Source organism: Microtus oregoni, unplaced genomic scaffold (assembly GCF_018167655.1).
Source record: "Microtus oregoni isolate MIOR12 unplaced genomic scaffold, Mior012 000025F_ref0000491, whole genome shotgun sequence".
Taxonomy (NCBI): domain Eukaryota; kingdom Metazoa; phylum Chordata; class Mammalia; order Rodentia; family Cricetidae; genus Microtus; species Microtus oregoni.
Genome location: NW_024543084.1, coordinates 17,759,695 through 17,775,872, shown reverse-complemented (window position 1 = coordinate 17,775,872; position 16,178 = coordinate 17,759,695). Strand labels below are relative to the sequence as shown.

Genomic DNA, 16,178 nt, shown 5'->3' with positions numbered 1-16,178 from the left:
TGGCTTTTATTCTTCCTGTAGAAGATTGCTTTGAGGCGTCACTAAGCACCAAGGCCCTGGTTTGGCCCATCGAAAGACCCCTCAAGTGTTTTTCTTGGACCCAGTTTAAAACCACCCGCCTGGCGATCCGACCTGCTCTGTCGTTTCCATTTTTATGAAATATAATAGGCCTCCTCTGAGCCCTTCTGGTAAGCAGCTTAATCGTGAAAAATGCTCCTGACGTGACATGGCGAGCCTGAGGAACTTCCGCAGACTCCACTTGGCTGCGTTGCCATGGAGACACTGGCACCTCTCCCGCATGCTCCCTGGGAGAGGCAGCTCTGCCCTGCTCACCAGCTCCAGTCGGGAAAGTTTAGTGGACTAGTTAGGGCCTAATGATGCAACAGCTGGACCTCTGCTGGCTCCTGGGCCAGGCGGGCAGGCGGCCCCGTCCTCACAACATGAAGGCTGGCATCTTCAGCAGAGCCAAACTGTTTTGTGGCTACTGGAAGAGCAGCCCCAGGAGCTCGGGGTCTAATTTGGTGGACCTATCCCAAGTTTGCCCTCATAATGTGCTAGTGCCAATTCAGCAAGTGCTCAGGGCCACAGATGCAAGCCAAGCCCTGTGTTAAGCCCTTCCAAGCACTTCTCTGTTTAATCCCCCTGCATCCAGACCAAAAGGGCCCACCCATGCCACTTTTAACAGGCTTTTAAATGTGGCCTTCAAAGTAAGTATGGGGGGGGGGGTATCCAGATGCCTCAGCAGGTAAAAGGGCTTGCGGCAAAAGTCCAATCACTGGAGTTCGATCCCAAGAACCCACATTAAAAAAGCCAGATACGGTGACGTGCATGTGTAATCCTAGCACCCCTAAGAGATGGAAGTCATGAGCCAGCTGGCCTGGAGTACAAAGGGGAGCAGAAACGGAAAGAGAACCGACTCCTCAAAGTTGCCCTCTGACCTCCACATATGTGTCCACACTCGCATCCTAAAAATCTGCTGAATAAACAAATAGAGAAGATTAATCCTTCCTGCACCACAAGGCAGCCAGTTGGGATCCAGAGCCTTGGACTCAGGAGCTAACCACTGGCCTCTCGCAGTGCAGGACATGCAGGTAGCCCAGTGCAGGTGCTAACCCCAGCCCACTGCAGGACTCTGGGTCTAAACAGACAAGTCCTGGCTTCTGTGTGGATCTCAGACTCTACCTGCAGGCGAGGCTGCAAGAGGCTGCTAGCCTTCTGCTGCTCCCAGAAAACCAAGAACCAGTGTTCCTGGAAACAGTGTACCTGGATTCTGCACTGGCAGCAGCCCACACGGGGAGGCTCACACAGTCCAGCCTGCTCACCTGCGCTGACTTTCCTAGTCTGTGTTTTTGCCAAGAAATGTTCCACTGTCCACAGAATTGCAGAGCCCTGTTAAAGTGCAGCCTCTCGCTTTCGCCACCCTGATCTTGCAAAGCATTAGCTGATGGTGGTCATTTCCTTCTTCTGTCTCTATCAAAGACCTGGTCCTCCCCTAGATACTGCAGACCCTTGGAACTCCCGCCACTCTGTAGAAACACCAGGCAGTGTGGCCTCTGGTAACTGCTTCAGACACGTCCAGCCCCGAATCCCATCACAAAAGCATAAATCACTCACTTTCTCCTTTGGTGTCAGAAAAAAAAGATAAGCTAATTGACCATAGGCACGCCTTCTGGGAGGCCATGGCCCCTCCCCTTACCCCCCCCCCCCCCCCAGTGCTGTGGATATGTGGCGAAGTTGTCTTGTGGTTCGGAAGGTTCAGCTCACGATGTGCTTATGGTTTCTGCCTGGACCTGTAGGCTGAGCGTCACAATGTCCATTCCTGTGGTGGGGCTGAAGATGCTAGGGCGGCTTGTCCATCACAGTTGTCATGAGAGCAAGGGGCTTTCTCCAGCCATCAAAAGGGTGACTTGGTCTGTATTTTCAGATGCAGCCGTTTGATCTCTTGGGAATCACCATCAAGTCCCTGGCAGAAATTGAAAAGGAGGTAAGTACGCTGGGCTTGCGACACTGCTCACTCTAGGGTCCTTGTTCCTCCATCAGGGCTTGGTTCCAGAAAAGGTGGGTGCAAGAGCCCTCCTGAGGAGAAACCCAGTCAGTCATTTTGAGAGTACCTATCGCTTGCCAGAGGCCATGACCAGTGCCTTGTCCTGTCTCTCCTCATTTGCCACCAGGGCCATCTCAGATTCAACCAACTCTTGATCCAGAGGAATGTCCTAGGCCCCTCATACTTAGCCAGGTCCCTCCTTCCCGGCTGGTTTGATGGCATCTGGGCATCATAAGAAAGACACCAGGATCAGGGTCCAAAGGAAAGTTCCAAGGAGACAGACCCGAAACAGTAGGGCTCCACAGAAGGCCAGGCCTGCTGGGGTTGCCCGTTTTTGGCCAGCGTCAGTGTGCACATCCTCGTGTAGAGAAGACTGCCGTGGTCACGTGCTGCCACCAGAGCTCCTCAGAGAGGAACATTTGTCTCACAGATGGAAATGGCAGAACCATTTCAATATCCTTGGTTCCTTGGGGTTTTCTTGTGTGTACCCAGCCAGCAGAAGCAGACTGCATTATTGAAAGATGGCTGGAATCAAGGAAAATTGAATCAGTGCAGTACAACGAATTCCTAAACCATCAGAGCAAGAACAAGACGAAAATCTCCCCCTTTGTCTTTGATTCTCAGTAAATCATGAAAACATGTTTGTCACCTATAGTTTTGTTTGCTAGCTGGCTGGCAACAGGAGGAATGGCTGGCCATGATGCTGGAAATCTAGGTGTAGATAGAATTTCACATCTGCCCTTTAAACAGCCTTTGCTAGGGCTCCAGCATAGGGTGGGCCTCCCCATGGGGTGGAGTCTGTGGGTACCCAGGGGAGGTTTTGAGAGCTGCACTGGAGAGCAAGATAGACCAAAGTCATATAGACAGATTTGGAGCAGCCTGACTGCCTGACTCAGGCAGGCCACCTTCCCTCCTGTGCAGGGGTAGCGGGAGAACCAGCCTCAGGGTATCAGCCAGTGCTGTGTGCACAGGTGGAAACTCTGGTGGCAACAGGTACCCAGTGCTGGGGTTGGTGCTACAGAAAGGGGCATCCAAACTTCCCCCTCCTGAGCACCCCTGCCCTTGCCAGTGGGCCTTGCCAGTACCGTCTTTTTCTTAAGCGCTCACATGGGCACAGTCCTTGTATTTGGGGCTATTTTATTGTCACCCTGAGTGACCAAGTAACCACCTTCCTCCTTTGTATGAGGCAAGATTGAAGCCTAGTCTTGTCCTGCGGCTGGAAGCCCTTGAAGGGGACTGTCCGAGCTGGTGAGGACATAGAGCTGGGCTGCATCCTGGATGCAGTGAGTAGATAAGACCCTGTTGTCAGGCTGGGGCATGTCATAGCCACACCAAATGTCTGGGTTCTCCCTCTACTCTGAGGGCTGGCACAAGGGCAGGCATGTTCTTATGATGTGTGTCCTTCACCTCAGTACTGAATTGAGGAGTGGCTTCCCCCAAGACATAGCACTGGATAGTGAGGACAGCTCTGGAAGGAGCTTGTGGGCCTGATCCCATCTCTTCTCATCGACTTCTCTGGGCCTGTTTCCTCTTCTGTCAGGTGGGGCAGTAAAGGAAATACCAGCCATGCTTAACGGGGCTCTGCTGAGACCGTGGGGTTTGGGGGCTCTGCTGAGACTGTTGGGTTTGGGGGCTCTGCTGAGACCATGGGGTTTGGGGACTCTGCTGAGACTGTTGGGTTTGGGGGACTGTGCTGAGACTGTTGGATTTGGGGGCTCTGTTGAGACTGTGTGGTTTGGGGGCTCTGCTGAGACTGTGGGGTTTGGGGGCTCTGTTGAGACTGGGGTTTGGGGTGCTCTGCTGAGACTGTGTGGTTTGGGGGCTATGTTGAGACTGGGGTTTGGGGGGCTCTGCTGAGACTGCGGGGTTTGGGGGCTCTGCTGAGACTGTGTGGTTTGGGGACTCTGTTGAGACTGCGGGGTTTGGGGGCTCTGCTGAGACTGTGTGGTTTGGGGGCTCTGTTGAGACTGGGGTTTGGGGGGCTCTGCTGAGATTGCGGGATTTGGGGGCTCTGCTGAGACTGTGTGGTTTGGGGGCTCTGCTGAGACTGTGTGGTTTGTGGGGCTCTGCTGAGACCATGGGGTTTGGGGGGCTCTGCTGAGACCATGGGGTTTGGGGGGCTCTGCTGAGACTGCGGGGTTTGGGGGCTCTGCTGAGACTGTGTGGTTTGGAGCCTGCAGAGCTGGCAGCATCACCATCACCACTGCCCATCACTATATCCTCCCTTTCCATGGGGCACAGGCAGGAGGCAGTCTGCCTGTCCTGGTTAGCAGCTGAGGGATGCCATCTTGTTTTGTTTCTCACTGTGAGTCTCGGTGAGAAGACAGGCTTGTAGTTGTGGCTGAATTATGTTAAAGTTGCAGAAAGGTGGGAGAATAGCAAGTGGGAGTGGGGTGTGGAAGCATAGTAAGGGTCACCACGAGTGGGAGTGGGGTGTGGAAGCATAGTAAGGGTCACCACGAGTGGGAGTGGGGTGTGGAAGCATAGTAAGGGTCACCACGAGTGGGAATGGGGTGTGGAAGCATAGTGAGGGTCACCACGAGTGGGAGTGGGGTGCGGAAGCATAGTGAGGGTCACCACGAGTGGGAGTGGGGTGCGGAAGCATAGTGAGGGTCACCACGAGTGGGAGTGGGGTGTGGAAGCATAGTGAGGGTCACCATGAGTGGGAGTGGCACAGCATCTGTCACTGAGGATCTGCCATCCGTGTGTTTAGGGCATTGCCATGTCATGGTGTTTAGGGTGTCGCCACTGCCCCCCACATTCTGAAGGACAGGGCTGTCCTCCACAACAGTCAGTGAGTTTCCTGGGAGCAGGTGGTGTTGCCTCTTCTAACCCTGATTGCAGTGTCACTTCGGTGACACAGACCTCCATCGTGGCCTGCATCCAGTGTTGGGCCTGAAGCAAGCAGGGAGTCCCTTAGAACAAATGTGGTGTCCCCAGGAGCTGGCATTGTGTTGTCTGGGTCAGGACACTTGGTTCCCCGCTGGCCCCTGGTGCAGGAGCCCAGGTCTGTAGGAGGTGTCTCCACTGGCTGCCGGTTCTGTTATACCTTGTTAAACCCCACCCCCACACAAGCAAAACATAGGTTCTGAAGGCAGACAATCACCTTTAAAGTTTTTGTCGTTTATTTCATGGCAGCGATGCACAGAGTGGGGTCAGAAGACAGCCTGCTTAATCTGTCTCTCCTTCCATCACGGGAGCTCTGCAGGTATAACTCAGGTTATCAGGCTTGGCAGCCTCTTTCCCCAGTGAACCATCTCGGTGGCCCAGATGAGCATCTTTGACTTTGGGGCACAGGCTAAAGACCTGAACATCTAGGATCCTGCCCCTAGCTCCTCCCCACAGTAGAGCAAAGTGCCTGAGAAGCTCTTCCTCTGTGTTTAGACACCCTGCAAGAAAAACCGGACTGAGCCCCTGGCAGTGTCTAGGCTGTCAGCAGGTGGTTCCAGTGAAGACAAGAGGACCAAGTATGGCCTAATAAGTATATCCCTGTCCCCTCTCCTGAGGGGTGGGGGCACAGCTTGAAGAAATAGTGTCCATCCCTGAAGGCAGCTGGTCAGTCTGTCCAGCCAACATGAGGCTGAGACTCTTAGTCACTGTTCTATTGCTTTGAGGAGACACCATGACCAAGGCAACTTACAGAAGAATGCATAAAATTAGGTGCTTGCTTAGTTTCTGAGGGCTAGTCTCTGACCTTCATGGCAGGCAGCATGGTGGCAGGTAGTACAGTAGCAGGCAGGCAGGCAGGCAGTCAGGTATCACAGTGGCAGGCAGGCAGGTATCACAGTGGCAGGCAGGCAGGTATCACAGTGGCAGGCAGGCAGGCAGTCAGGCAGCACAGTGGCAGGCAGGCAGGTATCACAGTGGCAGGCAGGCAGGCAGGTATCACAGTGGCAGGCAGGCAGGTATCACAGTGGCAGGCAGGCAGGTATCACAGTGGCAGGCAGGCAGGTATCACAGTGGCAGGCAGGCAGGCAGGTATCACAGTGGCAGGCAGGCAGGCAGGGGTAACACAGTGGCAGGCAGGCAGTCAGGTATCACAGTGGCAGGCAGGCAGGCAGTCAGGCAGCACAGTGGCAGGCAGGCAGTCAGGTATCACAGTGGCAGGCAGGCAGGCAGGTATCACAGTGGCAGGCAGGCAGGCAGGTATCACAGTGGCAGGCAGGCAGGCAGGTATCACAGTGGCAGGCAGGCAGGCAGGTATCACAGTGGCAGGCAGGCAGTCAGGCAGCACAGTGGCAGGCAGTCAGGTATCACAGTGGCAGGCAGGCAGGCAGGCAGGCAGGTATCACAGTGGCAGGTAGGCAGTCAGGTATCACAGTGGCAGGCAGGCAGGCAGGTATCACAGTGGCAGGCAGGCAGTCAGGTAACACAGTGGCAGGCAGGCAGTCAGGTAACACAGTGGCAGCTAGGCAGTCAGGTAACACAGTGGCAGGCAGGCAGTCAGGTATCACAGTGGCAGGCAGGCAGGCAGGTATCACAGTGGCAGGCAGGCAGTCAGGTATCACAGTGGCAGGCAGGCAGGCAGGTATCACAGTGGCAGGCAGGCAGTCAGGTATCACAGTGGCAGGCAGGCAGGTATCACAGTGGCAGGCAGGCAGTCAGGTATCACAGTGGCAGGCAGGCAGGTATCACAGTGGCAGGCAGGCAGGCAGGTATCACAGTGGCAGGCAGGCAGGCAGGGGTAACACAGTGGCAGGCAGGCAGGTATCACAGTGGCAGGCAGGCAGGCAGTCAGGCAGCACAGTGGCAGGCAGGCAGTCAGGTATCACAGTGGCAGGCAGGCAGGCAGGTATCACAGTGGCAGGCAGGCAGGCAGGTATCACAGTGGCAGGCAGGCAGGCAGGTATCACAGTGGCAGGCAGGCAGGCAGGTATCACAGTGGCAGGCAGGCAGTCAGGCAGCACAGTGGCAGGCAGTCAGGTATCACAGTGGCAGGCAGGCAGGCAGGCAGGCAGGCAGGTATCACAGTGGCAGGTAGGCAGTCAGGTATCACAGTGGCAGGCAGGCAGGCAGGTATCACAGTGGCAGGCAGGCAGTCAGGTAACACAGTGGCAGGCAGGCAGTCAGGTAACACAGTGGCAGGTAGGCAGTCAGGTAACACAGTGGCAGGCAGGCAGTCAGGTATCACAGTGGCAGGCAGGCAGGCAGGTATCACAGTGGCAGGCAGGCAGTCAGGTATCACAGTGGCAGGCAGGCAGGCAGGTATCACAGTGGCAGGCAGGCAGTCAGGTATCACAGTGGCAGGCAGGCAGTCAGGTATCACAGTGGCAGGCAGGCAGGCAGTCAGGTATCACAGTGGCAGGCAGGCAGTCAGGTATCACAGTGGCAGGCAGGCAGTCAGGTATCACAGTGGCAGGCAGGCAGTCAGGTATCACAGTGGCAGGCAGGCAGGCAGTCAGGTATCACAGTGGCAGGCAGGCAGGCAGGTATCACAGTGGCAGGTAGGCAGGCAGGTATCACAGTGGCAGGTAGGCAGTCAGGTAACACAGTGGCAGGCAGGCAGGCAGGCATAGCACAGCACTAGAGCAGAAGCTGAGAACTCACATCTGAATCACAAGGTCATGGCAGAAACAGCAAGACGAGGCCTGGCACGGGCTTTTGAACCCCAGTGACACATCTCCTCCAACAAGGCTACACCTCCAAATCCTTCCCTAACTGTCCCACCAAAAATTCAAATACCCTCCTGCCACCCTGCCCGGCACTGTCTGCCACTCACCTTCTCAAGCAGCCCTAGAGCTGCCGGAGCCGCCAGCCTAGGAACAGTGTGGCGTGAAGCAAGAGAACCTCGGGCGAATGCCAGCGCCAAAACCCCGTACCAGCTGCCAGCCACGGGACCTGCCTGGTACCACCACAGCCTGGACGGGCAGTAAGTGATACGCAGCTGGAAGGAGACGGGCGCCTGGTGCTGTCTAGGCAGGGCACGAGCTCAAGCACAGGCTCATCCTGGAAGACCGGGCACACAGCAGCATGCCTGACTAACTGCGTGGCGAGACCGTCAGCACTCAGAGTCCAGGTGTCCACAGGTTCCCTGTGGATGTGCTGGTGGTGGAGGTGACATGGTATGAGGGACAGGACACTGGGGAAACTCTGTGTCTGGGCAGGTGCTATGTTGATGGTGAAGGTGACAGGATATTTTTACAGGTAGGACACAGGTGAGCAGCGTGCCTGTCTGTGGTGGACTGTCATGTGTTGGCAGAGGAGATATGGTATCATGGACAGGATGTAGGCCCCGGTCTACCTGTGTTTGATGCCAAATCTACCCATAGTTGGGGTTTTGGTTTGGTTGGTTGTTTGTTTGAGACGGTGAGTCTCAGTATGTAACTCTGGCTGGTCTTGAACTCACAGAGATCTGCTTGCTTCTGCCTCCAGAGCTGATAGGATAGTGCACCTCCATGCTCAGACCTCAGACAGATCCCTTTGCCGCTCCAGCCTCATAGCGGAGTGTCATTGCTGGGCACCTCACAGCTGGGAGAGACCTTCAGGCGCCTCCACTGTCAAGTTCCCAGAGCTTCCTGGCACACACAGCCCTTAAATTTCAGGAAGACACCCAAGAAAGGTGGTATTTAAAGTCAGAGTGGAAATCCATGCCATCAGGCAGGGGGAGAGTCTCCGAAAAGACAAAAACCTCGCCATTCAGGCGTACACGGAGATGTGGGTGGTAGAGAATGAATGAAGCCGTGATTAATACAGTAACTCATCCTGGAAGGCCAGCACTCTCGTGGCTCTCAGAGAGTCGGCATGCACGCCTGTCTCCGCTCTTCGAGGCCTCGGCAGGGCTCCTGTCAATTAGGTCAAGGCAACAGAGTGAATTTTGCTGTCTCCTCTTCCCATGGGAGGTGACCAAGGTTCACAAGGTTTTCTGGCCTGTCCCAGCATGTCTTCCGTCTTGTTGTTTTGCCTCTGTGGGAGGATGGTGTGCGGCTACTGTCCCCACAAAGCCACTGTCCTCTCCCCCCTCCCCCAGCAAAAGCTGCTCTGTTAGGAGTGAGGAAATGCAATTCCACAGTGGTCCATGATGGAGCGTCTTCCCTCTGAGTGAGTAGATGGGCATATAAATATTCCCCGTCTCCGTGGCTCTTTATTTCCCTTGTAAGCAGTTGCCCCATTTCTCCATCTGATGGATTTCCTGTCGCAGTCAGGGTGGGTGTGCTCACACTCTCTCCAGCCACCTCCTCTGAAACCATTCCCGCCCTGGCGCCCTGTGTCCTCTGTTTGCCTCACTCCCCTCTCCATCCCAGGTCACCCCGGCCAAGAGCCAGCATCTAGAGATCTAGAGAGCGCATCCCGCACAAACCTTTTAAATCACAAGTAATGGATCCCCGTATGAAAGTGCATGGGCAACTGGGAAACCGGTCTCCAAGCTCCGTGTGAGCCAGCTCACCCAAAACCCTTGGTGGGCGCATGGGGCTGAGCTAGGGGTTCTCATTAGCTTACCTCTCTTGCTGGTGGAACGGCCAGCCTCCATTGTCGGAGGACCTGAAAGGGCAAAGAGGGGGAGTCTCCTTAGCAGAGGGACCGTCTGATATTAATCACCCCCTTAAAATTGACAAGGGAGGCAGTGCATTTAACCACTTAATTGCTACAGGTTTTTATGGGCTGCTGTTTGCAGACGTATTTAATGAAGAAGTTATAAATCTAAGAGAGCTTAAAATTTTAATTTTATCCCTAAATATTATCCTTGTTCTCGCGTTTGTAGCCGGGCCTCAGGAGTGTAGTCACGTGAGATACTCTTTAAATGAACATATTTGCTAACTGGCGTGATTTCAGTTTCTAAAACATTGGTTCCAGCAATTAGGCCTTTTTTTCCAGTTCCCAAATGACTAGAGGAATTCGTCTTGATTATAATTGCTCTTAGCCACGCATATCTAATTTGTGTCTTTTTAAGTGTTAATTAGTAAACAGTTTGAGCTGACATCTTTATGTGTTTGCGTGTTGAAAAATGGGGCTTATTGCTTATTTAGCTTGGGGCTGATTCCACTAGCATTTACGTCACGACTCAAAGGTGAAATTAATGGAAACACATTTGGCAGCATGAGGTTTAAAGAATTTTCAAATTCAGCTTCTGGATGTCCACTTTTCTGGGGCCTCTTCGAATGAACGAGGTTAAGGTGGGCTGGGGAGCTACGTCTGCCAGAGGGAAGCCAGGCAGGCTTTTGCATCCATAATGAAATGGCAGAGTCCCAATTTTATCGCCACAAAGTGTTCATATCCAGCGTATTTGTTCCTTTTTTTCTGCAGTTGGAAAGCTTTCCTCGTGCTTAGGAGTGTGAACTGATTTGAAGGGCTGAGCTTCAGCCGCAGAAATATGTGGTCCCTTTCTACCATCTAGTGGTCAGGTCTTGAATTGCAACAGATCGCATGACCACCTTTCTGCTAGGTGAGATGCAAGGTTCTCCACCCAGCATCCTTTCATCCTTTGTTTCTAACCAGAAAGGTGGAGTATTTGGGAAAATAAATCTGCCACTTCATGCATTAAGTGTAACTATCCAGTGGACTCCTATTTCCTCTTGTATAGTCTTTTTTTTTTTTTTTTGGTTTTTCGAGACAGGGTTTCTCTGTGGTTTTGGAGCCTGTCCTGGAACTAGCTCTTGTAGACCAGGCTGGTCTCGAACTCACAGAGATCCGCCTGCCTCTGCCTCCCGAGTGCTGGGATTAAAGGCATGCGCCACCACCGCCCGGCTCTTGTATAGTCTTCAAAGACCGCATCTACCACCCAAATTTTTACAGAGCTCACACTGACTTGAGACCATTCCAGCTCAAAACAAAGAAACCCCAAAAGATGGTATGCTGGTGAGGTGGGGGTGTGCCACTCAGCTGACTGCACCAGTTCATAGTGTGCCCCACTGAGCTGTCAGCATGCATGTGATGATTGCCAGTTGCGAAGGAAAATTTTAAAAAAAATTTAAAGACCCTAATGGGTGTGCTAAGTGCTTTTCTGAAGGTACAAAATGTCTTCAGAAAGATGGGAGGAGTTTGGTTCACCCTGACACATTCTGCTGACCACAACTCTAAACCCACAATTCGTTCCACAGACCAGCATTAACCTTGCTGGTATGATATCATTTGGAGCAGCTTGCCAGTTGGAATAGATTGTGTGCACACATGTGCGTGTGTGCGTGCAGAAACCAGGGGTCTACATGGGTATCTTCCTTGATCATCTACCCCAGTTTTTGAGGCGGCGTCTTGCACTAAATCTGTAGCTCACTGATTCAGTTAAGTTAGCTTGGCCAGAGAGCCCCAGATATTGCCTGTCTCCATCCCTCACCAGGGGTTATACTGGCTTTGCATGGATGCTTGTGCTTTGCACTCACTCCCTGGTGCTTGTGTGGCTGGCACTTTCCCATGGAGCCGTCTCCTCTGGCCCAGGCATCAACCTTTTCAGTGTTTTGTGTTTTCCCTGCAGACAACTATTGTACATGCAGAAAAATGCAAACTTAGGAAAACGTGGAGTAAAGAATGAATAACTCCTGCTGCCCACCCTGGACACAAACACACACGCACGCGCACACACACACACACACATTAGACCAGCTCACCTGCAATCACAGTTCTGTAACCTACTCCCTACTCCCACTCATTCTAAATGCGTCCCCCTGTGCTCACAGTTAAGTGGGGCTCTCCATCAAAGCAGCTTCTCCCGCGGCAGATGGAGATGATTACAGAAGCCACAACTGGCCAAAGTGCAGTTTGCAGCTAATTCCTTCGAATGGCCACATTCTCTGCCTTTTTAAAAGCACTTTTTTGAGAATTTTATACATGAATACTGTGTTTATATCACTTCATTCTTCCCTCCAGCCTCTTGTCTTTCTCCCAGTCCCTTTCCACTTCATGACCTCCTCTCTCTCTCTCTCTCACACACACACACACACACACACACACACTCACACACACACACACACACACACACACACACACACACACACACCGCTGCATCCAGTTAGTGTTGCTAGCACATTTTGTGTTTAGGGCTGACCACGTGAGATCAGATAACCTATCAGAGGGGCTCATTTCCCAAGAAGACTGGTTCCCCCTTAGCAGCTATGTATTACCTAGCTCTTCCTCTGGTGCTGGGGTCATGTGACATTTTCCTGTCCATGTTGGGGCATCAGCTAATGGTGTCGCTATGCAGGTCTTGTTTGAACACCTCCCTAGAGACTGTCTTGTGGCTGGCATCCTGGCTCTCTGGCCCCTGTATTGTCTGCACCATCCCTTCCGCCACCGCCATCTGCAGTTCTCCTTGAGCCTGGGGTAGAGCTTGTGTTTATTAATCACTGGGATGTGCACCTCAGTCAGAGGTCTTTGCATTGGGGCAGTTGTGCTTCTACAGTGGTCTTAGCTTCTGCAAAAGAAGCTTCTTGGACAGAGTGAAAGTTGCACTTCCTGTGCTTCTGAGGGAAGTATTTGGAATGCTGTTGGGAATTGCACTGGTTTAGGAGAGCAGCAGTAGTGGGATCTCTAGGTTCCTTGGCTCACCGGCCGCAGGCAGTTGCCTGGGTTTGCATTATCAGGCATGAATTTTTCATGCTGACTAAGCCTTCTGTCCAAGTAGGAGGCTTTGGTTACCTCCAAAATGCAGGTGCCACTATTACCCTCCCGTCCATCATGCTGGTCCTTGTGGCTCATCGCCTCACAGTTGAGTAGGACTTTTAGCTGCCCTTCTCCCTTGGTAGCCACACAGCACCTTTGTCTGCTTGAGAGCTGCTCCTCAGGAGGAGGCTTCCAGGTCGGCTCTGGTCCCCTCTGACCAACAGCCCGTAGGCTCCTCTTGCTTGGCGCTGGAGATTTGTTGTCTGTGACTTTATGTGGTACACCCTCACCCCCATGCCATACCCTTCAGTGGTTATGCTCTGCCATACTTAGCCGGTCCCATGCTGCCTGATGCTGGAGTCATCCCCATGGCTATCAGAATGTGTAACTTGATTCTCTGTGTGTGTAGCTTCCCTGGGTGGGGCCTTCTTTAGAAGGGAAAATGCTAGTTCTTTGCTTTCTAGATGAAGGTGAGTCCACTTAAGCCACCAAAGGAGCACGAGATTGGCTTTCTCCACATCCCAACCCCAGCCCAGCGACACTATGCTTTTAGTGTCTGGCACTGTCACCTACCGCAGAGCTGAAGGCCTCCATGTGCCTCGTGGGTCTGTGGTCATTGGCTGTCCACCATCTGCATTTCTCTTGGGAATCTCTCCTGTTGGTGCTCTTGGCATGGCGGGTTCCCTCCAGCTTACTTAATGTTTATTCCCACTCTGCGGGGAGCATGTGTGTGTGTGTGTGTGTACACTGGGGAGCGTGTGTGTGTGTGTGTGTGTGTGTGTGTATACTGGGGAGCATGTGTGTGTGTGTACACTGGGGAGCATGTGTGTGTGTGTGTACACTGGGGAGCATGTGTGTGTGGGTGTGTGTACACTAGGGAACATGTGTGTGGGTACACTGGGGAGTGTGTGTGTGTATATACTGGGGAGCATGTGTGTGTGTACACTGGGGAGCATGTGTGTATGTGTGGGTACACTGGGGAGCATGTGTGTATACTGGGGAGAATGTGTGTTTGGGTACACTGGGGAGCATGTGGTACACTGGGGAGCATGTGTGTGTGTATATACTCGCCCATGCGGACTTGTGTGCAGAGTCCAGAGCTTAGCATCAGGTCTTTCTAAAGTTCTGAGACCAGGTCCCTCCCTGAACCTGGAGCTGTTTTTCTTCTAGCTTTGCTGGACTGTGGGCCCCAGGGACCCTCTTGTTGCTGTCCGCCAGCTTGGGGATCACAGGAACAAGCTGTTAAACCTGACTGTGAGCTCTGGAACTCCAAACACAGGTTCTCATACTCACACAGCAAGCACTACACCCTCTAAGCCACGGTTCTCACCCTTCCTAATGCTGCGACCTCTTAATACATGTGTGGTGACCTCCAACCATGAAATTCTTTCCACTGCTACTTTATAACTGTAATTTTGCTACTGTGATGAATCATAATGTAAATATCTGATATGGAGAATGTCTGCTACACTACCGTGACCCACAGGTTGAGAATTGCTGCTCTAAGCCATCTTCCCAACCCTTTCCATTCACTTTTTAGTGATAATCGTGTTAATTCTTGGAAAATTTCATACAATGTATTTTAAATATGTCAACCCCCCCCCCAACACCTCCTATTTCTGCTCCACCCCAACCCTTCTCACCCGACTTTGAGATTTCTCTAATTTTCTTTTCCTCTGAGTCCTGTCTGTGCTGCCCAGCTAATCTTGGATAGGAGTGGGGTCTGCCCTGCTGTGCTCATCCTGTGAGGGTCACATTGTTAAAGACTCTCCCTCTCCCGGCAGCTGTCAAATGTCAGTAGGGTTCTCAGCTAGGGTTGGGATTTCATATCCACCCTAGCCCCCTATGCAGGGCTCTGTCTGGCCTCAGCATGTGTGGGTCTTAACTTACTGTCTCAACTATTGTGTGTTCGTATGTGCATCTGTCCTGTGGTGTCTGGGAAACACTGTGTTCTTGATTGCTATTATCAAGCATCAGGCACCTTTGGCCCAATCTATCTGTCTGTCTGTCTGTCTGTCTATCATTAGGTTTTTTGGTTTTTTTTTTTGTTTGTTTGTTTTGTTTTTTGTTTGTTTTGTTTTGTTTTTTGAGACAGGGTTTCTCTGTAGCCCTGGCAGTTCTGGAGTTCACTCTGTAGACCAAGCTGGTCTCGAACTCAAAGATCCACCTGCCTCTGCCTTCCGAGTGCTGGGATTAAAGGTGTGCACCACCACCTGGCTTATTTATTTTAATTACATACCAGTGGGACAGATATAGGTATGTGCATGTTAGTGCTCCTAGGGGAGCTGGAGGCATCAGATTCCCCCCACCCTGGAGCTGGAGTTACAGGCGCTGTGAACTGCCCAACTTAAGTGCTGGGAACAGAACCCAGGTCCTCTGAGAGAGGAAAGCAGAATGCACTTTTCTCTGCTGGGCCATCTCTCCAGCCCTTCCTGCGGGTTCTTATAAATCTTTCAGTCCCTCTTCCTGAAGACCAGAGCCTTGGAGGAGGGATGTGATACAAGTGTCCCTTTTAGAGCCAGGCTCCACAATCTCTTATTCTCTGCATGTTGACTGCATGGCGGTCATTACCATCTACTACAAAGGAAGCTTCCCTGATGGTGGTGTTGGACCCCTTCCCTCTCAGTCGGGCTCCTCCCCCCTCAGTCAGGGTCTTCCCCTCAGTCGCCCCCCCCCCCAAGTCGGGCTCCTACCCTCTCAGTCGGGCTCCTCCCCCTCTGTCAGGCTCCTCCCCTCTGAGTTGGGCTCTTCCCCCCCCCCCCCTTTTTTTTCTTTTTTTTCGAGACAGCATTACTCTGTGTAGCCTTGTCTGTGGCTGTCCTAGAACTCGCTCTGTAAACCAGGGTGGCCTTGAACTCACAGAGATCTGCCTGCCTCAGCCTCCTGAGAGCTAGGCCTCCCCTCTCATTTTTAAGAGCCCTCTTTGCTTTAAAGATAGCTACCTTGGGCCTGGGGAGAGGCTTTGGGTTTTGTTTTTGCATCATTCTTACAATAAAAACAACAATATTTCCTTACTTTATATTTTAAAATACTAAAACACTAAACATCAACTACTTATTCTGTTTGGCATGTTTTAGAAAGAACCTCTAGAGCTGCCTTATTCCTAATGTTTTGGCAGTTTCCAGGTTGTTTTCTTCTGCACTTTAATTCTAACCTTCCTGTGTGCACCGTAAGGCTTTTCCTGTGGGCGCTGTTCTGACTCCTGCTTTGCGATTGCTCTCACAGATGAAGGGGTAGTTGGGGCCCTCTGTGACCCACTGATTTTCCTAATTAGAGGCACTAACATTCCATCTGACCCACAGCCTTTCAAGGAGGGACAGTGAGTAGACGGCCTTATCCTGAGAGAGGGTCTCCTGGTCTCGATGGACTCCAGGATAAGCTTCGAGAATCTCCTGCCTCAGCCTCACAGGAACCGATCGGAATTACAGACTTATGCCACCACTCCAGCCCCCTTTGTTTGTCTGGGGTACATTTGGTTTATTTTGGGTGCATGCATATGGAAGTCAGAGGGCTTGTGGGACTGTTTCTCCTGTACCACCATGTAGGTTCCAGAGATAGAGCTCGGGTCCTCTGGCTTGACAGCAGCCACCACCTTTACCTGCTG

The 16,178-nt window shown here is 52.4% G+C and overlaps 1 protein-coding gene across 1 annotated transcript in view; it reads left to right on the top strand.

The window, feature by feature from the left end:
• Positions 1 to 16,178, top strand: part of Mvb12b (multivesicular body subunit 12B) — a 157,004-nt gene that overhangs the window by 130,015 nt on the left and 10,811 nt on the right. Inside the window, exon 9 of the mRNA XM_041674920.1 lies at positions 1,925 to 1,984. Within this exon, the coding sequence (XP_041530854.1) occupies positions 1,925 to 1,984 (60 nt within the window). The remainder of the gene's footprint in view (positions 1 to 1,924; positions 1,985 to 16,178) is intronic.